The sequence below is a fragment of the Magallana gigas genome, chromosome 3 (assembly GCF_963853765.1).
Source record: "Magallana gigas chromosome 3, xbMagGiga1.1, whole genome shotgun sequence".
Taxonomy (NCBI): Eukaryota; Metazoa; Mollusca; class Bivalvia; order Ostreida; family Ostreidae; genus Magallana; species Magallana gigas.
This window is the reverse complement of record NC_088855.1, coordinates 10,240,858-10,266,474: the sequence shown is the minus strand read 5'-3', so window position 1 is coordinate 10,266,474 and position 25,617 is coordinate 10,240,858. Positions and strand designations below refer to the sequence as shown.

The 25,617-nt window shown below is 33.7% G+C and overlaps 3 protein-coding genes across 3 annotated transcripts; 1 reads left to right on the top strand and 2 right to left on the bottom strand.

Moving 5' to 3' along the window:
- Positions 1-1,110: 1,110 nt before the first annotated feature.
- On the top strand, positions 1,111-19,362 carry LOC105346617 (uncharacterized). The gene is made up of 7 exons (XM_066078451.1): positions 1,111-1,144; positions 6,706-6,822; positions 17,207-17,359; positions 17,672-17,815; positions 18,072-18,226; positions 18,654-18,817; positions 19,201-19,362. The coding sequence occupies exons 2-7, from the start codon at positions 6,806-6,808 to the stop codon at positions 19,333-19,335; spliced, it is 768 nt and encodes a 255-aa protein (XP_065934523.1). The 5' UTR covers positions 1,111-1,144; positions 6,706-6,805; the 3' UTR covers positions 19,336-19,362.
- Positions 11,796-15,976, bottom strand: LOC105346618 (uncharacterized). The gene is made up of 6 exons (XM_011455284.4): positions 15,857-15,976; positions 14,849-15,046; positions 13,306-13,449; positions 12,846-12,997; positions 12,455-12,603; positions 11,796-11,999 (listed from the first exon to the last, which is right to left on the bottom strand). Exons 2-6 carry the CDS (start codon positions 15,028-15,030, stop codon positions 11,856-11,858), a joined length of 771 nt encoding a protein of 256 aa, XP_011453586.3. The 5' UTR covers positions 15,031-15,046; positions 15,857-15,976; the 3' UTR covers positions 11,796-11,855.
- A 41-nt stretch (positions 19,363-19,403) lies between the features above and the next one.
- Positions 19,404-24,106, bottom strand: LOC105346625 (hyaluronidase-4-like). Its single transcript, XM_034481876.2, has 6 exons — positions 23,018-24,106; positions 21,014-21,236; positions 20,590-20,840; positions 20,307-20,447; positions 19,963-20,170; positions 19,404-19,831 (listed from the first exon to the last, which is right to left on the bottom strand). Exons 1-6 carry the CDS (start codon positions 23,200-23,202, stop codon positions 19,751-19,753), a joined length of 1,089 nt encoding a protein of 362 aa, XP_034337767.2. The 5' UTR covers positions 23,203-24,106; the 3' UTR covers positions 19,404-19,750.
- Positions 24,107-25,617: the final 1,511 nt, after the last annotated feature.

Genomic DNA, 25,617 nt, shown 5'->3' with positions numbered 1-25,617 from the left:
CCACGCCCTCGTGATTACCGTCTTCCTTGGAAGACGGTATAAAGAGTTAAAATAATTTACAGTCTCCGGGTTGTGCACTTCCTTTCCTTTGTGATTGGTTGAAAATACATGATGTGAAAATTTACATTCATTTCATTGGTTAAAATACTGTTCGGCGCAAGGGAGATAATTTTCTTATGATCTTTTTCACGTATGACTGAACAAATTTCTTAGATTTTAAATCTTAAAAAGTGAGAAAAACGAAAAAGCAAGACAAATTGCTATGAATGAAATGCAGCCTTTGGTTTTCAGGTCCAACTAATTGAAAGTAACATTCTGTAATATCTATTGAAATTATTTGTTTTTCTTTTAGAATTATTTATTCAAATATTTATACAAAAATGTAAAAAAAAATTGATGCGGAATGCCTAATATCGGTAAAGTTATTTGCACCTTAGATTGATAAATGCAGTGGTATAACAATAATAAGAGTCTACGACCCTACCTAAGATCTCTTTCACCCTATAGTCGATCTCAACTTACAAGCTCGGGTACGCAGTTCTCAATTTTAGGCACGCAGGCTTAAACGACACATGACACAAAAATGTTTGGATAAATCCACTCGCCATGCTATCAGTATGTATAGGAAGGTGACATTTATATAAAAAAGAATTAAACTGTCTTTTATAACTAAGTGTTGTTTAGAGATTGTCATAAGACGGTAAGCTTTTTAAAAAAAGCCAAACTTGTAGTTTACATGTCGTCAGAACAATTAGTTTTCGCCATACTTCATAACGCGAACAAATTTTAAAATACATGTAGCCATTACGTCTTTATTTAACATTATACTTTCAGCTGACTACTGTATACAAAGTAATATTTACATCTACCAAGTAATATTCCCTAGATTTCTTACGGAAACTTATAGTTAATTCATAGCTCTATAGAAACAGCCAGACTGATATCTAAACGCCCCATTTATCGATTGATCGAAATCTACAGCGTTTGAAAGTGACAAAAAACTGACAGGACTGAAATTGACACGCCCTCTTTATCGATTGGTCGAAACCTACAGCGACGTAGGAAAAATCACGGACTGCACGAAAAATTCATGATGATGTCAGACTCAAAGTCTCGCAGGAGACGATTTGGCTGTTTCTTTTGGGTAACGTACCTATATATGTACATTAACAGTAATTTAGTGAATTTTACTTACTTTTCATAATCAATTTATTAATTAAAGCTGCTTGATCCGATTATTTTTGTTATTACAGTATATCAATTTTTTTTTCTATACAAACCATTTATCTTTGAAAGTTATGGACTTTCTCCTATTTACATCAGCAGAATCAGTCTCCTTTCAAAGTTAAAAATATTCAAAGTAAATAAAATTTATTTCTTTTTGGGCAAACGAAAAAACAAACCAAAATGCATCACGGGAATGTTTAGAAAAGGAAACCATTTGGTTTCGTCCCCCGAATAATTGGGGTTATTCAACCCGCATGCTATGCATCGATTGTAAAGAAAGCAAACTTCAGAAATATTAGCGAACAAAACGAACAATTGTTTATTTGTAATTTTTTAGCTGATCATTTCTACCTTTATTTAAAGCGATGTCAAAGTCGTAATACAACCGTCTCGTCGTCTGGGGTGAACTTTAACATGAGGCGAAATAACGCGGTATCCTTTTATGTCGTTTGTTTTGTACGTATTTTTCTTCATTGAAATGGCTTAATTGACTGGGAAAACCTACTGCAATGTCTATTATAATACATTTACTTAGCATAACCATCGTTTAAAAAGGGCATACAATTTGATATAAAATCGGACCAAGCAGCTTTAACTAAAAGAAAGATATCAATGCTTTCTTTGATGATTCATGCGGTACCGGTTTTGAAGGTAGCGACATTGCGGGTTATTTATTTTTTCTGCAATGTCGCTGCCTTCATATCCCGAATGAATCACCATAGAAAGCATTTATTGTTTAAGTATCTACATGTATGTGATTGTCACTAGATAACTGAGCATCTAAACAGGTGACGATCGACACATGCTTAAAAACACACCCAGTACTGGGATTTTGTTTAAAGAAAGAAAGGAATAAATTTCCATATTTTTAATGCGCAGTTTTATCTAAAATGCTGTTTTTACTAAATATGTTGAACAGATAACGCTTACACTTACTTTTTGCATTAAAGTTCATTCGATTGAAATTTCTAGTCAGCATTTGCAAACATATGTGTTTGTTAAGTCAATTCAATTTTTCCTTTCCGGGGGGGGGGGGGGGGTGGTGGGGGTAGTGGGATAATTGTGTTTTCCGGGTATCCGAGTCCTATTTTCGGTATATTTACTATGCGAATTTAAGAAATTTGAATTTCCCTGGAGGATAGGTCCAGACCCTTTCCCTTGAACCCCCCCCCCCTCCTACAATCGGCACATGTATGTGTTCAAAGAACCCAATCAATATTCATAGTTGCTAGCTGTAATAGCATGTGTACATGAAAGTTAACCTACTTATTTCAATCATGGCCATCCTCATATAAAGTCAAAACATGTTTTGGTTCTGTTGTTGACCTATTATTCATTTTTTGTGTATAATTGACGATATATGAGTGGGGATTTTTTCCCACTGTCATTATCTTGTTTACGTTAACATTCAGTGCACGGGTGCTTGTGGACTGGACCGTGCACTACCCCCCCCCCCCCCAACCTTTCTATTTTTTTTTTCTATTTTTTTTTAAATTTTTTTTATTATTGTCGTTAACAACCCCTTATATATGTCTCCAGTCGAAAAATAAAAGAAATATCACGACTCGGTAGCATTTTATATTCACACTCGTTTCCCATATATATATATATATATATATATATATATATATATATATATATATATATATATATATATATATATGTGTGTGTGTGTAAAATGTAAAAGAAATTTTAAAAAAAATTGAAAAAAAAAATAGAAAGGGGGGGGGGGGGGGGGGTAGTGCACGGTCCAGTCCACAAGCATCTGTGATTCAGTGGTATTGGTAGTCTATAACAAATAACATGTTGTTCTTATTTGGAGTACTGATCATGAGTGTCATGTTTCAGTTAGGATGGGTGTTTTTTAATTTTATTCAAAAAAATGTAAAAAAAAAAATTGTCTTGCATACTATAGCCTTTATGTTATAATATTTTTTTGTCTGTCATTTGATTTCATTTTGACTGTTTGCCAACATGATATGGTGATGTCAATAGACTGAATTGAATTGAATTACAAGTGTATATATCAATTCGAAAAATCGGGAAAAAATGCTATGATAACAATATTACGATTTTTTTTTACAATGCTACGATATAAACGATATTGCGATTTTTACAAATTTACCTTAATCATTAGGTGATACGGTCAATGTTGATATGTAAATGAGAGTCATTGATGCTGTTGCTAAAATAAAAGTTCGATTTCTCCATTTGTAAAAGCCTTTTTTCATTCATTTTCTATTCTATTTTTTTTTTATTGTTTTTCATTTTATGAGAGAGAGAGACAGAGAGAGAGAGAGAATACCAAAACTGGATTAGAGCAGGAAATACTAAAACAAACATGAACACAAGGCCGTGCTTCGCATTGACAACTTGTCACAACATCTCGTCACCCACAGGTTCATGGCTCGCGAGTTCTGGGTTCATGGTCGGCAAGGTTTGAAATCAGATGCATTAAGTACAATATTGAAGGACTTCACTGCGCACGCACTTGTTCGATCTTACACATCAAATACCTATTGCTCATTTACTAGCGAGAACTGACATTAGAGTAGACAATGCTCTCGCTTCTCACCGCTGCAACCCGAGTTCGATTCCCGTGATCGGCAGTCGCTGTATATTTAAGGGTTTGGTGGTCGCCCGCTTGGCACATGGTTTTTTTTTTTTTCGAAAGCTCCTGCTTCCTCCCACATCTACGAAAGCCTATTGAGCTCATTTTCGTCGGCAAAAAAAAATTTGTTTCGCGAACAAACACGAAACTTTCGCGAATAAACGCGAAAGTTTCGCAAATTAACGCGTAACTTTCGCAAATAAACGCGAAACTTTCGCGAATAAACGCGTAACTTTTGCGATATATCGCGAAACTTTCGAGAATTAACGCAAAACCATTATATAAATATTGTCATTTCATACAAGAACCCTTATGAAGAAAAACGATTGAAAACAAACACATTTTAAGTTAAAGTCATGAAATACTTATTATTCATTATTATTATTATACCCGTGTTACGTTGAGTTATGAAGACAAATTATCTTTATTACATATAGATATTAGTAAATCTGATAAAACTTTATATCATCTTTACATGTTCTGTAACCGAAGTAGATAATAAGTTTGAACATCATTTTTTTATTTTCATTTGTTCGCCGACCCTTTGTTCGAACAGACATTCATTGATTATCTTTTTCTTATAAAATTTATATAAATTCAACTGTCTGAAACCTTTAAAATCTTAGTATTGATTTTCATATGACATATGTGATAAATTTAAAGGACGAATTTACGTCATCTAGATTTGAACAATAGCTTAAAAATTTCAATTCACAGCTTGCCTATCTTTCTAATATTTGACTAGACGTTAATTTATGTCGCGGCGATATAACATATATTATAACGTTTTGAACAATGATATCCTTTAAATTCTAAAACGATACCTACAAAATGGTTATAATTAAACTATGTTGCTGCCTAATGTTCAATAATACAGCACCCATTGGATGTGAGAAGCGCGATGCAGTTTGTCCTTTGAAAATCAGTACTAAGATTTTAAAGATTTCCTACGTTTAAATTTATATCTATGTGTATAAGGTTGAATTTGATTCATTTACATCTTTATATAATATTATTTTTCTTTTATTTTAAATCAATATCTTTATTTTCAGTAATTGTTCTTCATATGGGTTCTTGTATGAAATAACAATATTAATATTTAAGTTTCGCAATTATTCGCGAAAGTAACGCGTTATATCGCGAAAGTTTCGCGTTTATTCGCGAAAGTAACGTGTTATATCGCGAAAGTTTCGGATTTATTTGCGAAAGTAACGCGTTATATCGCGAAAGTTTTGCGTTTATTCGCGAAACTAACGCGTTATATTGCGAAAGTTTCGCGAAAAAAATATTTTTTTTACCTACGAAAATGAGCTCAATGGGCTTTCGTACACATCAATGACCATAAAGTTTGTGGTTTTTTTTTTTTTTTAGTTTTTAACTTTACATCCAATATTGCTTTGAATATTACACCAACCACTCATATATCATATGAAGTGGACTTAATTGGTATTGGTATCAATGGACCGAAAGAACGTGAAATTATAGTACTTCATTTTTCACCCGCAGAAAAAATATATTGCAAAGATTCTGTGAAACAAAGCAGGTTTCTTATACACAAGTATATTATTCACAAAACATATTTAGATAAGTTAAGATTTTAATAATATAATACATTGTACATGTATACCGATGTTTATCCCCCAAATGTTGATAGAATTAATATATTGTAAAATCAATTTCAAAAAATATGTAAACTACTAGAATGTTATTTTAATAACATCTATATGCGTTAATTTCAAAACTTGTGTCATTCCCCTCTGCTTACAGACCCTGGTCAAACAGTCGGACTCAATGATCTGAGTACAGTTGTAAGAAATCTAATTAGCTGACTGTCCATTCCATTTAAAGTTTTTCTGGGTTCAAACAAAAGATATAGTCAAATATCAACGCGAAAGCATGAAAATATTAAAGTTAGACAAAGAGCCGGACGGTGTCGTATAATTTAAGGTCCGCCCCGTAAAATGGTCCGGGGCGGACCCATAATGTTAACATTTAGAGTCCGCCTTTGCTCTAAAAGGGTCCGGCCCGTTTAAGAAAATGTCCGCTTAACATAAAAGGTCCGGGTATACTAGTATTTTTCAGTTTTATTTTTTCAATATCGAGTGTTTTGTTACAAAATAAGTGGTATTATGTTGTAATTCTTATAAAGGAGTACCTACCCGAAGTGAGTAAGTAAATATCCAGCACAGGGTATAAATGAAAATACACATACATAGAGCTTGGTGAAAACAAATAAATCACAACAATTATTACAGTTTAAAACTGGATTTTCATTTCAACTTTAATTTTCACGGTCGATCTCATATAAACAGGAAAAGAAACTGATTGGTGTCATCAATTAAACAATGGTTCGAACCAGGCGTTGTATACACACACGACCCTGCAGGTGCGAGGGATTCACATCTTCAGATGTTTGACTGTTTGAAATAATCATGTAAACAATGGAAATTCCACACGTCCTCTTTTTGCACATCTTTCCAATACGATACACGCCTAAAAACGTTACCCATTTTAAAGTCAAATATTCTTTATAATTCAATTACAGCGATACCTGCAAACGGCATCATTGCTTTTTTTCATTGCACTAGGGCATATGTGTAAGTTATGTAAATTATTATAAATTGTTCAGTTCTTCAATCTTTCTTTCTATTTGAAATCATATTTTGGGATCGGACCTTTGCCTTTGTTATAAATATCAAAGAAGGGGAGTATCCAAAGGAATTGATTTGTTTATAAGAAATTAAACACATGTAAGATATATATTAAGTAAAGAGCCATATATTCCTTCGGCTGTATATGCATTTTGCATCTGGCAAAGAAAGTAAGGGGATTTCATAGAAAATATCACAGGTGCTTAAATATTACAGGTGCTTGAGGACAGGACCCCCTCCGAATTTAGAACTCTGGGCAGTTTACACATTTTTGGTAGAAAGTCATGTACACAAGGCGTCTTCCCACTTAGCCAACATGTTGAAAAAATACAGGTAAAGTGGTTTGAACATATTTTATTGCATAAATATATACAAATGGTTCGAACACAAGTTCTTACAACTTAGAGGTTCTTACCAAGTACATGTATAACAATTTACAACTGTATAGTAGTTTAGAATGGAAAGTACATAGAAATGGATATTATTAATATAGTTAAATTATTGAACAAACGTACATGTAAAAACAGTTCAATCTGTTGAATTTGGTCTAGGCAGTAAAATTGAAATTACAAGAATCTGCCACAATCTCTTATAAATCTTTGAACAGCTAAATAAATTGACACTCTGAGATTCATCTCCCCACAAAAGTAAATGACAATTATAATGTTAATTTGATTTAAGTTCAACAGGTTTGAAAACAATTCATTTCGTGCATTGGTATAATTTTTACAACCAAAAAACAAAAGATAAGAACCTTCTGGTAATCCATATTGGCAATTAGGGCTTTCAATAATATTTTTTCTGAAAAGGTCGAAGTTTAAGATACAGTTATGTCTAAGTTTTGTGTGTATGATGTTAAGTCGTCTCTTGCCGAAGCAAAAATAGGACGGGGGTTTAATTTGGTTAATTCAATACTACTTTTGAAACCTGTAAAGGAGGAATTGTTTCTGATAAGTAAACTTAAACTATTCCATTTATTGATCGTGTCAGGAACAAACGATTTCTTGAATATTTCTAGTCTACATTTTGGAATAGTATAGTCTTCTCGATTGCGTGTATTGTAATTCGATTCTAAAGTCCTGATAGAAGGGAAAATTTCTTTTAAATAATCCGGTGCCAAATTATTATGAATTTTATACATTGTGCTCAATTTTGCTAATTTTCGTCTCTCGGAAAGAAGCATCCAACCTGTTTCTAAATAAAGGGACTCTCTTGAAGATAATATGGGTAAGCCAGTGAAGATTCTTGCTGCATAGAGTTGAACTTTTTCTAATTTTTCGACATCTTGTAACGAACAACCATCCCAGACAACAGAGCAGTATTCAATTAAAGGTAAATTTGTGTTGACTAAGTGGGAATGTGGTGCAGGTGGAGAAGAAAGGAATTTAATTACAGGTACACAACATACTCCATATAAGATATCTGAAAACTAAATGAAAAACAACCGATTTATTTAAAACAACCCCAACCTGCACATAAAAGATTTTTTTTTTCAAATGCAGTGGGGGGATACATTAATCATTTATTTTCCGTTAATTTTTAGAGATTCAAAATGGAACATGTTATGTACCTGACTTTAAAGGAATTTCTATAGAAAAAAGTCAACTACACCGAAGGTTTAGATAGGGAGGGGGGTCCTGTCCAAGCACCTGTGAAAAATATTTGTGTGAAAAGGCAAATGTTCACATCCCGGTAAAATGTTATTCTAGACTGCTGCCTGCTATCCCCACATATAGCATTCATTTTTCTTTTCACAAATATCGTATCAACATCATGACATGCATTTTTTTATTGCCATTAGATAAAAATCGATACCGTCAGACAAATAGGAAAAACCTAGTATTTTAATATTTCTTTTCTTAATGAGCCATAACATTAATAAATCATAAGAACATCGGGGTCAATCAACGCAGTATTTCAACAGGCGGGCCTTTCCTTGGGCCATAATATTAGGTCCTACCCCTAAATTAAAAGATCTTCAGGATAAATCAAAAGAAGTATCAATATGAATATCAATTATCTGCATTCAGTATTTCAACGGGGCAGACCTTTTCTTGAACTTTATTATTGGGTCCTATCCACTGAAACAAAAGATCATCAATAAATTAAAGTCAGTACAAGTGTCAACTTAATTATTTTCCTATATAACAATGATACCATTGCTGCATCGAGGCTGTTCTTATCTAGGGATATGAAATTAGGCACTTCTCCTACATCTAAATGAGAGAGAGAGAGAGAGAGAGAGAGAGAGAGAGAGAGAGAGAGAGAGAGAGAGAGAGAGAGAGTTACAGTTATTAATCTATACCAATGCAAGACTGCTACTCTTAGACACTATCCCTTTTGATAAGGACGTCAATATTTTACTCCATGGAGATACATCTTTTTCTTAAATCAGCAAGGGTATTGTTTTTTATGCAGTTTACAAATATATTTCTTCATTAAAGCGCTTTATAATATAGCAGTTTTATCAAAAATCATATACATGTACCTTGCATATAAATCTAGTTGTTTTCTCCCTTAACGCAATTATTGTAAGTATGCTGTTAATTCAGCCTTTACTTTTCCATAAATGTGCTTAAATAGAAATCCCAACTTGGACATATCAAAATTTTGAAATTTGTAAACTTTATCGATGGAAACGGATTTACTTATTTAGTGTTAACTGGTTTCCAAATCCTTGCTAAATTATATGTGTGCAGCATTATATACATATAAAAGTATTTTACGTTTTATTAAAGGAAGAGGGAAATAATTCTTTGAAAATAATGAGGTAATCAAATACTGTCGGGAGTAAACACTTATTCTTTTTAACAATATTGCATGCGCATTTTGGAGAGAGAGAGAGAGAGAGAGAGAGAGAGAGAGAGAGAGAGAGAGAGAGATTATTACAACATTATCACTTTTATTACTTTTTTAAACAATTTACCGGTAGTCAATTAAATCATGCTTTTTTAGTTATAGGTACGCGTATCATCTAATTAAATTCTTTTTTTCTTTTCACATCCTTATATTTACACGTTTTACGGGGCGGACCTTAAATTATACGACAAGTCAACGGACAAACAGGCTAAAACAGAAACTAAGGCAGAAAGCCTGACAGGACAAACACATAATGCGCTCGGAGACAGTTGACAATATTTCTTCGAAGATGTTAACAGTTCCAAGCGAGATAACTATGGGCAGCGGAAAGGGCAAAAAATACAATTTTTCAAAATCAACGATAAACTCAATTCAGCAGTCTTAAATAATATTATCAATGGCCATAACTGCAAAACCAACAGTCTTCTTTGCAAAATAAATGTACATAAAATCAACCAAAGATATCTAAATACAAATCAAACACAAAAAGTAAAACCAACAGACATAAATGTAAAACGAACATACATCAACATGAAACAAGCGGACGCACAAATGAACGCCAGGTGGCGTGTTTTGGGAAGCAATATGCGTCATCGATTATTGGAATCCGGGATGGTTCGCACCTATTCTGTTTCGCCCTGAGATGTTTCGCACCTCGATGTTTCGCACCTGCCTCAGAGCGAAACATCTTACTGTATTAAGATACTTTTCTCGTATCATTTTTCCTCTGAAATTAATTATTACCTATACAAGAATTGAAATATGTTTTTAAAAACCCATTGAAACGGTGCTTGCTTTTATGCATGCACGGCCAAGACAGCGTGCTTGCTTTATTAGGATTTTTATTTATTAATTTTATGAAGTTATGTCGTTTTATATCGTTCAGAACAAGAGGTGTGAATTATGTTGTGATAACAATTATAGCCTGTCCTTACTTGAGAATTACCTGTATTTTATTATGAAAAATTCGGGAATGTTAATGTAATTACAAATGTAAAATATTATATAGTTAGCATAGCTCTATTTTGAGGATCATTATTTAATTACATAAACTATCTGCTTGATCTTTACATTGCCCCCCCCCCCCCTCCCCTCCCTTGCATCCACTATTTAACTACGATTTTTACCAGTCTTATAAAATTAATATAAATTTAATCAAAAAATTAAAATTCTTATAGCAAAAGTCAAACTTAATCAAACCTAATCGTTTAGAATTCGATCTTTTTCAATTTTTATGTTTGTTGGTTTGTTTGTTTGTAAATTTTTAATTAACCGGATGACAGTAAATAGAAAATTGACAAAGATGTCAAGTTGTATAGTTTGCATTACTTCCACTCAGTAAAATTAAAGTGATACGAAATGCAACAAATGACTGACATTACGTGAATAGAGGCGTGAAAATTTGGTTTGCTATAATTATCTATACAGATGTGCCTTAGCCTGACGGAAACGGAAAGTCTTAAAGTAAACATTTTGTATAAATTGTTATCATCAAAATATTCATTAATTGAAGCATACAATGTTTTCTATAACGAAGTTTGATTTATTTCCCTACATTCTTATGCATTGCCTGTACAAGTAGATTGAAGAAAATATAAGACATGGCAGTATTCATGTCGATAAGCTTGAAGTATTCTGATACATGCACTTTATGAAATTTTAATTTACAATGAACATATGTCTTGTCGCATTTTGAAAATGTTTCCTTCAATTTTTTGTCTATCATCATGTTTATGGACAGGCACGTAGCATCGGGGGGGGGGGGGGGGGGCTGCCCCCTTTTTTGGGGCTTGTCAAGATTTTTTGGATGAGCCCCCCCCCCCCCCCCCCCCCCCCCCCCCCCCAAACTTTCAAAAACGATGCTACGTGCCTGATGGATAACAATGAAATGACGTTTTTGTTTTTTTTATAGAAGACTATAAGAAGACTATATGAATATTTCGAACAAACGTACGAGTATAAACAGGTCATTGAAATGTCATTTTTAATTTTTAATAAATATATCAACGTCTCAGGGCGAAACAGAATAGGCGCGAACCATCCCGGATTCCTATAATCGATAACGCATATTGCTTCCCAAAAAACGCCACCTGGCGTTTATTTGTGCGTCCGCTTGTTTCATGTTGATGTATGTTCGTTTTACATTTATGTCTGTTGGTTTTACTTTTTGTGTTTGATTTGTATTTAGATATCTTTGGTTGATTTTAATTACATTTATTTTGCAAGGAAGACTGTTGGTTTTGCAGTTATGGTCATTGATAATATTATTTTAGATTGCTGAATTGAGTTTATCATTGATTTTGTAAAAATGTATTTGTTGCCCTTTCCGCTGCCCATAGGATAACTTTGAGTTTTTAAATGATACGTATTAACCAGACAATCTGTTCAAGCTTGGACGATACATGTATCTGTAAAATAAAACTGGGGAAAAGAATGGAAAGTGTTGACAGAGTAAAAATGTATCACTTTATTTCATATAGTATACAGTGCTGTGATATCGGAGTATTCTAGCAGGTGAGTCGCCACTTTGTAAGGTCCCAGTCCTTGATGAGCGTGATCAGTTGACGGGGGCGGTGACTGGAATGACAGACTTGATTCCTTTTATGGCTTCCTTGGCTGTGGTTGTCAACGTACTCAACGTGAAATACTGCCTACAAGACATATTGAAACATAATTAATTCAACAAGAAAAAAGTCATCGATCCTTACTTCTCATTAAACATCTTTAACCGAACTTTTGGATTTTGTCGTTCCAATTCAATTGATTTTTAGGAAAGTTGTTTAACTTACTCTAACATGACCAATTTAAATTCTTACGATTGCAAGCGTGCCCTTTATTCTAGCTCTTCTGTCGTTTTATTTTACTTTCTTATAAAACGCATTACAACAGATACACGTAATTACATATTATTTATACAGTACACAATGAATACGCCTGATATAAGGGTGAAAGCTTAGGGTCAAAATACATGTAAGTCTTAACAGTTCGCCAGCCCATCTCTCATAAAGTAAATGCAAAATGGATTATAGAATTTAAGCTGTTGTTCATGAACGAAATCTATTACAAGGATACACAAAATAAATGAATTCTCTTAAGGTACATGTACCTTTCCGGCGTCGAAAAACGGCTGGTATTTGTTGCATTCGTTGTACTGAACACATTCTTCATTTAGCGCCCAGTCAAAATGGCTGACGAGGGAGTGAATCTGATCTACGTCATTCTTCAGTCCGACTGATAGACCTCGGGAATGGGCCTCTGTAAACAGAGACAGTGTACATGAAGTTTGAACATTTTCAAATTTTCCTTTTTTTTTGGGGGGGGGGGGGGGGTGAACTAACATTCTTCGAGATTTTGAATTAATCTATAATAAATATTTCAAGATGGCTTGGTTCATGTATGTGCGACATTCCTGATCAAATATCTCACACACTATAGATTAAGATGTATTGAAGATGCCAAGCCTTATAAATGCTTTACGAAAATTCTGGTAGCCTCACCACTGGCCAGCCATTTGTTATAGCTGAGTTGGTCAGCTGCGGTCAGTCCCAGGCCGTTATGGTTAGTGTACCCATCTACATTGTCGGGCTCCACCCCGTCACAGCCACGTGTCACTGCCTTGTCCAGTCGCCGCCCCATGATGGCCTTCACTCTTCACCGGAAAAAAGGTTGACAGGTAAAATGTACTTTAAGTTAAGGAGGCTGCGTGGTCAAAAAAATAACACATCTGATCTACCTTAATTTGAGTATATGAGTATATAGTATTTTAATATAAAAGTATTAAGCATGGAGAAATTCCAAATTGTAAGCTTTAAAATTTGAATATAGTGTTTCTATACTTTTACACAGAGCTGATTAATGAAATCTAATTAAAACTGACAATCCAGGCAACAGTATTAAAACAATAAGCTGCAATTGCATTATCGTGTACTTTCATTGCTTTATTATGACAAAAAGTACCTGTCATCACGGATATCTAACCATTTCTCGCCTTCCCAATGCTCCAGATTATTGCCGAGAACATCCGAAGGAAAATCGTGTCTGTCCGGACGCCAGTTTTCGTAACTTCCGGCCGAAAAATAGCAGATCACTTTTCGACCCATGCTATAAAGTTAATTAAACGGCTTTCAGACATACACTTTAGTGACTATTGAATCTATGTGCTAAAAATGAATTGGGCGAGTATTTTCTCTGTCCCAGACGCCGACTTTAATCTTGGAATTACCATTATAAAACAAAAAATCTTTACATTTAATATAAAAATCTTCATCTTGAAATTTCTTAATCAAGTTATCTTCTAAAAACAAAATTTTATCTTATATCAATTGTGAGAATATCTTTTTTTTAAATTTCAATTTCAATTTGAGTCCTTAAATTTTCAAATTCAATCTTGAAATCTTTAAATTGACCATAATTATATACACTGTCAAAATGAATGATTGAGGCATTCACTATAGAACACCGTTTGTTACATATGACAGGTATAATAGCTATTTGAAATGAAAAAGCATATTTTAATTCTTTGCAATGTTAAGAGTTATTTGATCCTAAATAATGATTCTCTGAGATTCTATGAGATTGCAACAATTTAGGGAGGTGAGGAAAGATTTACCGACATTTCAGTAGATAAGATAATGGGTGTTTTCTTGATATGCACTTTGATTGTAAGAAAAAAACAGGGTATCATTTCGTTTGATCAATTTTGCTAAAGATCACGTTGTTGATTATGAAAATATTACTAAATTATCGATTGGTTGTTTGGGTTTTTTTTAAAGAGTTTTTCGATTGTGTATACCAAAGGCTGAAAAAGGATGCCAATTTCAGTGCAAGTGAAAATTATTAAGCGTAAGATTGGAAATTCCAACTTTAAAGTAATATGAGCTGCAATTTTCATGTTGAAACTTTTTTTTAAGAAAATGTTATTTTCTGCTTAGATGACAAAAAAATCGTGGCTTTTAAATTTCTGTTAGCTTTATTTTTGTGGGAAAAGCCGTTAAGAAGCCTTAATTCAAGCAAAATTGAATTATTGTCATCCTGTACAAAAATTGATTTGCTATATATTTCTTAGAAGAGAAATCTTTCTTCTGACAAAATTAAATGATTTTTTCAAATCTTATTTTATCATAAAAGCTTAAGTTGCATGCAGACTTATCATTCTAACAGGTTTTTGAACCAAAATAAAATTCTAAAATAATACAGCTCATATTGCTTTAAAAGTTATCATTTTGGGTGAAGTTTATTAAGAGACATCATTCCTCTTCTCTACTTTTGACTTTATAATACACGTGACCATTATTGTTATGAGTAACGGAATTATCTAAGACTGAAGGAAATCGCTGAATAAACATATTTTATGTTAAATCAACAAAAAGAAATAACCAACAAATTCAAAGGGTTGTAATTAACTGAGACAATTAAGACTGAAATATATCGCTGAATAACCTATATTTTCTGTATTGCAACACACATAATTGATTTGGTAAAATATTATACATGTACATGCCTGTGGAGTTGGGTTATGGCACTTTGATCGGCATCGAACAGATCGATATCGAACACGTGGGCGTTGACCGATGTATCGATGTGTCCACTGCTCAGCTCCCACTGCCAGGTATCGTGCACCCCGGGCTTCCACACCGCCCCCTGGGCCACGGCAAACCAAAGAACGACTGTCCAGATATGCATGTTTTGAAGAAGGTCGCTGTAATGTTATCGACTGATAAGAATCAAATCATAGAGAGTTCAGTAATGCCTGATATAGCGTCACCTCTTACACATATGATAAGTCACAGATTATAATGAATTCATTGTTTACAGTTGAATATCATCATTAAAGTCACTGTCTGTATTCTACAATACAGGTTTTATTGACTCAATTACAATCATAAACATTGCTTTAAAAGTCTTAAATAATACGACTTGGGTTTTTTTTATCATTTACCTATATTCTTAATGAAATTGACTAGTCCACGGGGATTTTTTTTCCAGTACTAGTTTCATGAATTTCATCCATTTAAGCATGGTGTTTTAGAGCGATTATTGTCGCAAAAATTACATCACCCGCGATAACTTTTTCCCGTAATGAATCCATTGTCATTATGAAACACCAAATAAAGCATTTTCATTATTCATTAAACTATGTTTATCCATAAAAAGTAAGTGAAATTATGCAAATTGTCGGTAATGATAAAAAGATAGGCCCTCTTTGGTGTTTGACACAGACATACAGCCTTTTGTCCATTGTTTAAATTCTCTGAAATGTTACAGTCATTCTTTCCGTTGCTCAGTTAAAAAAAAACTATCGGATAAACAGTATTGAATATGTTAAAGTTTGGCATGAATTTCTCCTCTGTGACCAGTATTACATATTTATTTACATCTTCCAGCAGAAAATTACAATCATATCAAATCACATCATACATTTTTGATGACCAAAGTATTCATAGCGCAATTAATACAACGTTATTCAAACTGTTTTGTTTTATGACAAATAAAACAATAACTGTCCTACCGTGTGTGTGTTTGTTGTCCGTTAATGAAGAAAACGATGATGTCGATGATCCCCTGTCTGAGAGTAAAACATGTAACTTTGTTCAAAAACACATTTATGTTGCTTTGACTAACATCCGGGATCCGGTTTACAAATAAATAAATCAGAGATAACCTTCTTTTAAGGAATGATGTTAGTTTTAAAAAAAATTAAATTAAAATTTGCATTTTTGCAGAATTGTCGAATGCCCTCGGGCTGATATTGATGTCTCTGGCTGATACAGCATGTAATATGGAAAAGGATAATGTATTTGATCTATTATCTTCATAATTATTTACAAATACATGTATATCATGTACACAAATTAATCTCGCGATCTTTCTATACTAAAACAATGGTGGCATATTGCTGCCACCTTCTTGAAAGATAAATTATATCAACATGCACGATATTTATGTCAACATGCACGGTAATTATGTCAACATGCACGATAATTATGTCAACATGCACGATAACTATGTCAACATGCAAGATGACTATGTCAACATGCACGATAACAATGTCAACATGCACGATGACTATGTCAACATGCACGATAACTATGTCAACATGCACGATAACAATGTCAACATGCACGATGACTATGTCAACATGCACGATAATTATGTCAACATGCACGATAATTATGTCAACATGAACATCAACATGCAAGATGATTATGTTGACAAGCAAGTTATAATCTTTTTAATGATTTGATTTTTATATTGGTAATATGACCTACTTAAATGCCAGACTCTGACATCATACAGATGTAGATACAAGATGCAACATAATTATAACATTATGTGACTTATTTATGTTGACATGCGAGATAATTATGTAGACATGCAAGATATTTATGTCGACATGCGATTTGTTCATGTCAACATGCCAGTTAATTATGTTAGAATGCAAGATATTTATGTGGACATACGAGTTAATTATGTCGACATGCGACTTATTTATGATTACATGCGACGTATTAATTTTTTATGATGATAGCGACTTATTTATGTCAACATGTGAATTAATTATGTCAACATGCAAGTTATCCCGCATGTTGTTATAAATAACTTTATAATGAATTCTAGTATAGTAGTACTCTAGATCTGTTAATACTGAAATAGCTGCCACAAATCTAGATGACATACTGTTACATGCAAATACAGCAGTTTTCTGTTAGAAATATTACGCTCAGGGTCAACGGAATCAGGTTAGTCCTACCTAAACAAGAAGTGAGTTATAGATAAGAGAAAACTATAAATGCATCGCTCTTAAATGAATTTCCTTATCCAATATGTTTGTTCTAAATGTAATATTATTCACGCTCAGTGTAGTCGATGTGTTAGGATCATATTGGCATCCGCATCAGCATATGTCATGGAATGACGTCATTGGAGAGACCCACGTCAACAGCGGTATACATGGGGACGTTTACGTCGTTGATTTGTTCGACCACAGGGGAATTATTCATGAGCTACTCAGGTACTTTAAAAGCATATATACATGTATTTGGGTGAAGATAAGAAAAAGTGAAGGGGATGAGGCATGTATATCCCACTATACGTTTTCGACCTGAGAAATGTAATGTAATGCTTGATTTAAAATAATATCACATTTCCTCTAGATGTAAATTGTTTCAAAATGTTCAAAATGGCAAATCCAATGTGAATGAGTTAAAATAAATAAGTATGGAAAATGTGGATAATTATCTAATCTTCAACGATGTCATGGTAATTAAAAAAAGCATCTTTGCGAGAACAGTACGATAACTAAATCGTTAACCCCATATTTTAGCAAGGGTAAGAAGGTAGTCTGCTACTTCTCGGCCGGAACTTACGAGGACTGGAGACCAGATAAAGGTCAGTTTCCGCCTGACGCTCTGGGTAACGAGGACCCAATATGGAGGGGCGAACGCTGGGTGGACATCAGGGATAACAGGTCAGGGGTCAGATTACCATCATAACACCATTCAAAGACAGCCTCTGTTTTCTGAGAAAATAACAAGCTTTTAAATAAAAATATTATTTTGTGGTATTCATTTATAACCATAATGCATAATTACAAAAGTTTAAGATGCATTCAGAATAATTACGATACCACGTACATTGTACTCTTTTACAGATACGGTTATTTAATACTACATGTACTTTAAAAAGTTGATTTTGAATAAACCGAGTTGAATTTTCTTTCTCAGAATCAGAGACGTCATGAGAAAACGCATCCAGATGGCGCAGCAGCAAGGTTGCCATGGCGTGGACCCCGACAACGTAGATGGGTATACCCAAAGCGACCTGGGCTTCCACCTCACCTACGACAACCAGATAGATTATAACCGATTCCTAGCCAGAGGTAAGTGTATATACTTAATGTACCATAAGTATCTCAATAAAGTATTCTTACCATATGAATCGTCTTTACTATTTTAATTTCGTCATGCAAAGCTCGTTGGCATTAATTTTCGTGTATTCGGTAAAATCCAATACTTCAAGAATGCGGTGCTCGATGGTTCTCGCAATACTTGTAAACAATTCTGCAGAGTTTCTTTCTTCCATGAATAGATCGGCTGAACAACATGACATATTAAAATTAGTGTTCAAATAAAAAAAATTGAAACCAGAGTATTTTGATATAAAACCATATCTAAGATGAAAAACAAATAACACACATTACGCGTTACCATGGAAACTGTTGACAAACCATATATTCTTAAAAAAAAACAATCGAAATAAGAACATGCATTTTAATTTAATAGTGCATATTTTTTTTTTTATTTCAGAGGCTCACAACCATGGACTTGCCATTGGACTCAAGAACGACTTGTTACAGATCAAAGACCTACTGCACGACTTTGATTTCGCAATCAATGAATCTTGTGAGAAATTTCATTACAATGGTCAAAGCAACTGTCTTCTGTACCAGCCATTCTTTGACGCCAGAAAGGTAGACATATTGTCAAATATCAAACTATAAAAGAATTTTCAGATTGATCAGATAAAACATATGCACAAAGGACATGTTGTGGCAATACAATAGGAGATATAGTTATTACATGTAATACACATGTACTTTATTACATATAATTTTCAATTGTTACAATATCTCATACAATAATTCTTAACTTGTGTTCGAAAAGTAAATTTCAAGTTAAAATCATCAAAAATAATTCATGACACTTTTTTTTGTACTGATTTTATATTTAACTTGTGATTGAATAGTAGCAAAGGGCACATATATTCAATTTACTGAAATGGATGTATAAATATAATTATATAAAAATTACAAAAGAACCAAAACATTCAGTCATTCATCCTTTCTCTCTGCAGCCTGTTTTCCATATAGAGTATGTACGCAGCTCTTCCGAGGCCCACACTCAACGTAGCGCCATCTGCAGCAACAGACCTTCCGACATGAACACCATTATAAAAGTCGCACTGACCAACTTCAAAGTCGGATGTTAAGCATTGCAATAAACAGGAAGACATTTCTTTTATATTTTTTTTATTTAAAACAAATAAATATCCATATCGCTGAATTTATGTGAGTATTTTCTTTATGGCGTACAGTTGTATTTATGTTCATAGGTTATTGGTCTAAAGTTGTTAGCTTGGTTGATTACAGTGCGTACCAAGCCATCCTTTATAACATTTACATTCATAATTTTCAAAATCAAACACATGTACATGCACATTATGTGCAAGAAATAACTGCAGTCCGGTAGATTTCACCCAAGAATTGCGCACGCATTTCCCGTGTCCACTGCACAAAGCCGCACCGCATTTCTCGGCAAAATCGATGATTTTTTTGACGAGCGGTCCAAGAGAAAATTGAAGGTAATCCTTGACATTTTGGCAGTCCGCCCGAGATTTGAAGTTCTTACTGCTGTCCCACTGGCCAGAGTATTACCCCGTCCATCCCAGCGTCAAAGGACTGTCCAATGGAGTTAATTAGGTCCTCCTTCATCATCAAAACAGATGGTACATGTACTTAACAAACGTAACATGACGGATGGAAAATTTCCGATAAATTTCATAAATCTCAAAACATTATTGAATTTTCATTAAACTCCTTTGGATTATATACGTTACCTGTGAATAGAACATGTCATTGTCCGTGTATCTGTAAGTACTGTATGCGTACATTCGTGTACTGCTTGTAGAAAAACGAGAATGGACTCTCAGAGTTTCGTTCAGGATCCCTTGTACACGCTTCTGACGGCTAGAAGGGGAGGGGAACTTGGAGGATAGATATATGGAGGGGTACAGCGAGTTACTGGCTCTGAACAACCAACTTAGTCTGAAATATTGGAGAGTAATTATACAAGATTGTATGATACATCCTCTCCAGCTTCTCTCTCTCTCTCTCTCTCTCTCTCTCTCTCTCTCTCCCGCATGTATAGTCATTGAATTCTAAATATGTAAACAATCCATACTGATCATTGAATTTCATCGTCTCCTCGCTGCATTTATCTTCATCTTTTTCGTAGTTGAAACATCTGGGGAAACCATAAAACCCCCACGAACCACGTGGTCGTAAATCTCGGGCTATCATCAACGTCTTTTCCATTAATTTTCTTAAAAACAAAACCAATCTACTCACTTCATGTAAGATTCATTATAATTCTATATATCACTGATATAACAGTATTTTAAGGAAGCTGACACACCTGTCCGAATTTTTATTACAATATACATGTATATACCGTGATTAAGTACCTCGCTGACTCTTCAAACATAATTCCCGCCATTTTGTCTATTATTGTAGAGTTCCAAGCCGGGTATAAAAATTTGGCCAGTTTCTTGGACTCGTTGATGTATATAAGTTTATCTGGTTCATATGTATTTCGTTCAAATATTGGCCTCCAGCTTTCCCAATCAATAACCCCTTTCCCCAAAAAGTCTTTGGCGGGAACAAGAACATCGATGTCGTTTGCCACTTTCTGGAAGTGATGGTCGAATGGAACTTTCTGGTAATATAAAAATAATCATGTCAAAAACAGTATCGTTTCTATATTGTGATATGCGATATGTTCGATACACGTATTTGAAGGTTGCTGGGAGGCGAATCGCAAAGTTTTGAACAGCGACATTTTTGCAGTTCCGTTTGTATCTTTGTACATGCATTTAAGTACAATCTTACTTGTGGGATTCCGCCGTTTAGGGCCGATCCATTTGACAGATATTTCGGATATAATCCCGGAAGTGGTTCATAAAACAAAACCACTTCTTCTCCCATGAATGATGTATTTTTGTTACTATCTATCCTGAATTGTTTGAGATCAAACTCAATGTTGAATTTTTGAGAGCATACTTCCGATGGCACATTCCATGTAGCAACAAAGGCCTGTCTAGTTTCGGATCGACTGGAAAACAGAAACAAAATGGAAATGTAAAAGACGGCAAAGATTAAAGTTTCATACATGTTTATCATGTGATTGTTATAAGGAGTTGGTTGGCGGATCCCTAAATTTTGACTTTACTTTACTTTACTTGAATTTTGATTTTTACTTTTTATGTTTTCATATAATTTATGGCATACTTTAACATGACTCCGTTAAATATTATTCTCTGTTTTTGTTTTTGTTTTTGTTTTTGTTTTTGGGGGGGGGGGGGGGGGGTTGTTGGGTTTTTTTTTAAATATAGGTACTTTTTAGGCGAATGATTTACTGAGCTTAATGAACGAATGATGATAATGGTTGAATTAACAAGTTTCTGTCACTCCGGAAGTGGACGGAATTGTATAATTCCTCCGTTTTGTACTTTTATACAAAAATGGAAAAACGGGCAATGGTCGAATCAAGAGGTAATGGGACTATGTCAATATGCTCAAGCCAAATAAACATATCGGTTATATTCATTATATTCCTTCGAATTTTCATCAGTAGGTAGGAATATGGAACGCCAAATTAACATATATTCAAATATTTGTACCTATCTTCAAATAATTGTACCTATCTTCAATTCAATTGTACCTATCTTCAATTCAATTGTACCTATCTTCAAATTAGGTACAATTATTTGAAGATAGGTACAAATATTTGAATATATGTTAATTTGGCGTTCCATATAGGAAAAATGGTCTAGAGCGAAAATCGTATCCCTATAATATAAGCACAGGCGCTTGTTTCATACAGGAGGTCTATTTAACTATACACAATAACAATAGACCAATATGAAACAAGCGCCTGTGAATATAAGGCCTCTATAAACGTTAATCATGTAAAAATCGCTCGTTTAGGAAATGTAAAGTGGGGGTTGGATCTGTTGATCTGGATTTGTATTATTTACTATCTACATAAAAAAATTGTGTGTGCCTTTGGACATATATGGCCAGAAATTAGTGCAGTAAATGGTCCAATTGTATTTATTAAACTGGATGTACAGCTGTATATGTAATCTGCCCTAAGATCTTTTTGCTTTCCGACGTACACAAACCTGTGAACGAAGTGCATATTAAAATCGATGAAATGGAAAATATCCAAGATATCTTCTTGGCACATTGGCATTTTTTCAATTGGAAAATTCACACAAAAGCAGATTTCATATAGAGACTTCTAATGGAAAAATGTTGACATCTTTTCTCCATTCGGAAGCTATTAAGTCACCCAGGATACCTTGCACAATTTTTCAATATTATCATCCAGGTACTGTCATGTCTGTTGCAATGCTAAATCCCCATAGACTTTTTATATTTAGCTGTGTATTGGAACCCGACATGCTATAGCTAGAGGGCGTGTTTCAAAAGAGAAATGTTGGTGGTTTTTTTTTCAATATTGAATGAAAATCGTTTGAACCTTGAATAATTTATAAATGTTATTTGATTTAAGAAAATGTGCTGAATAAATATCTTGGGACATACTATACAATATTTTACTAATTCATACTTAATAGTTAATCATTCCCCTTCTCTACTTTTGACTTTATAATACATCATTATTGTTATGAGTAACGGAATTATCTAAGACTGAAGGAAGTCGCTGAATAAAAATATTTTATGTTAAAACAACAAAAAGAAATTACCAACAAATTCAAAGGGTTGTAATTAACTGAGACAATAAAGACTGAAATATATCGCTGAATAACCTATATTTTCTGTTTTGCAACACACATAATTGATTTGGTAAAATATTATACATGTACATGCCTGTGGAGTTGGGTTATGGCACTTTGATCGGCATCGAACAGCTCGATATCGAACACGTGGGCGTTGACCGATGTATCGATGTGTCCACTGCTCAGCTCCCACTGCCAGGTATCGTGCACCCCAGGCTTCCACACCGCCCCCCCCCGGGCCACGGCAAACCAAAGAACGACTGTCCAGATTTGCATGTTTTGAAGAGAATCAAATCATAGAGAGGACAGTAATACCTGATATAGCGTCAACTCTTACACATATGTTATTATAAGCCACAGATTATAATGAATTCATTGTTTACAGTTGAATATCATCATTAAAGTCACTGTCTGTATTCTACAATACAGGTTTTATTGACCCAATTACAATCATAAACATTGTTTTAACAGTCTTAAATTATACGACTTGTTTTTTGTTTTTTTTTGGTTTTTTTACATATATTCTTAATGAAATTGACTAGTCCACGGGGATTTTTTTTCCAGTACTAGTTTCATGAATTTCATCCATTTAAGCATGGTGTTTTAGAGCGATTATTGTTGCAAAAATTACATCACCCGCGATAACTTTTCCCCGTAATGATTCCATTGCCAGTATGAAACACCAAATAAAGCATTTCATTATTCATTAAACGATGTTTATCCATAAAAAGTAAGTGAAACTATGCAAATTGTCGGTAATGATAAAAAGATAGGCCCTGTTTGGTGTTTGACACAGACATACAGCCTATTGTCCATTGTTTAAATTCTCTGTAATGTTACAGTCATTCTTTCCGTTGCTCAGTTAAAAAAAAACTATCGGATATACAGTATTGAATATGTAAAAGTTTGGCATGAATTTCTCCCCTGTGACCAGTATTACATATTTATTTACATCTTCCAGCAGAAAATTACAATCATATCAAATCACATCATATATTTTAGATGACCAAGCATTCATAGCACAATTAATACAACGTTATTCAAACTGTTTTGTTTTATGACAAATAAAACAATAACTGTCCTACCGTGTGTGTGTTTGTTGTCTGTTAATGAAGAAAACGATGATGTCGATGATCCCCTGTCTGAGAGTAAAAAATGTAACTTTGTTAAAAAACACGTTTATGTTGCTTTGAGTAACATCCGGGATCCGGTTTACAAATAAATAAATTAGAGGTAACCTTCTTTTAAGGAATGATGTTAGTTTAAAAAAAACCTTAAATTTAAAATTAAATTTGCATTTTGGCAGAATTATCGATTGCCCTCGGGCTGATATTGATGTCTCTGGCTGATACAGCATGTAATATGGAAAAGGATAATGTATTTGATCTATTATCTTCATAATTATATACTAATACATGTATATCGTGTACACAAATTAATCTAGCGATCTTTCTATGCTAAAACTATGGTGGCATATTTCTGCCACCTTCTTGCAAGATAAATTATATCAACATTCACGATAATTATGTCAACATGCAAGATAATTATGTCAACATGCAAGATAATTATGTCAACATGAACATCAACATGCAAGATGATTATGTCAACATGAACATCAACATGCAATATGATTATGTTGACAAGAAAGTTATAATCTTTTTAATGATTTGATTTTTATATGGGTAATATGACTTACTTAAATGCCAGACTCTGACATCATACAAATGTAGATGCAAGATGCGACATAATTATAACAATATGTGACTTATTTATGTTGACATGCGAGATAATTATGTAGAAACGAAGATATTTATGTCGACATGAGATGTGTTCATGTCAACATGCCAGTTAATTATGTTAGAATGCAAGATATTTATGTGGACATATGTGTTAATTATACGACGTATTTATGATTACATGCGACGTATTAATTCTATGATTACATGCGACTTATTTATGTCAACATGTGAATTAATTATGTCATGTTGTTATAGATAACTTGCATGTAAACATAATTATCTCGCAGGTTGAAATAAATATATTGCATGTTAACATTATTTACTCGCATGTTGACATAATTCTGTTGCGTCTTGCATCTATGATGTCAGATACGGGCGTAAGTTAGTGATTTTACCATATTAAAAAATCAAGTTCTCTTAAAAGATTTGTAAATTGCATGTTGACATAATCATCTTGCATTTAGACTTTTAAATTATCTTGCATGTAGGTGGTAGAAATATGCCACCATATTAAATAAATAAAAAGCAAGTTGTTATATAACAAACGTGCCATTGAAGAGGTTTCAGACAGGTAATTTCGACAAACTTTATAATGAATTCCATTGGCGGATCCAGGGGGGGGGGGGGGGTTCTGGGGGTCGGAACCCCCCCTTTCTCTGGGACATATGATTTTTTTTGAAAACGTTTAGTGCCTATTCAAAGACAATTTTCCCATTTGTAATAGAAATACTGTAATTATCTCAAATAAACGTTTTTAAAATTGCTTATTTAAAGAATTTCGTACTGCGTCCCATAATTTTGTTCTTATGTGAAAAAACCCTATCGATTTTTTTATTGAAATAAAGTACATTGTACTCCCCTTCAGCATCCGGTGTTTACTACACTGAGTAAACATAAGGGAAATTAAAGAAAACATTACATAATATTAAGGATGACGTTTACTCAGAATGAA

Excerpts from the sequence above, each read along its gene's own strand:
- LOC105346625 (XM_034481876.2), bottom strand. The coding sequence starts at position 23,202 with ATGCAAATCTGGACAGTCGTTCTTTGGTTTGCCGTGGCCCGGGGGGGG. Across the intron at positions 20,448-20,589 it reads ATGTTTGAAGAGTCAGCGAG|AAAATTAATGGAAAAGACGT; the intron begins GTACTTAATCAC and ends TTTGTTTTTAAG. Across the intron at positions 19,832-19,962 it reads ATGACATGTTCTATTCACAG|GAGGACCTAATTAACTCCAT; the intron begins GTAACGTATATA and ends TTGATGATGAAG.
- LOC105346618 (XM_011455284.4), bottom strand. The coding sequence starts at position 15,030 with ATGCATATCTGGACAGTCGTTCTTTGGTTTGCCGTGGCCCAGGGGGCG. Across the intron at positions 12,998-13,305 it reads TTAGATATCCGTGATGACAG|AGTGAAGGCCATCATGGGGC; the intron begins GTACTTTTTGTC and ends TTTCCGGTGAAG. Across the intron at positions 12,000-12,454 it reads CGTTTTTCGACGCCGGAAAG|GCAGTATTTCACGTTGAGTA; the intron begins GTACATGTACCT and ends TATGTCTTGTAG.
- LOC105346617 (XM_066078451.1), top strand. Across the intron at positions 17,360-17,671 it reads ATTATTCATGAGCTACTCAG|CAAGGGTAAGAAGGTAGTCT; the intron begins GTACTTTAAAAG and ends CCCATATTTTAG. Across the intron at positions 17,816-18,071 it reads GTGGACATCAGGGATAACAG|AATCAGAGACGTCATGAGAA; the intron begins GTCAGGGGTCAG and ends TTTCTTTCTCAG.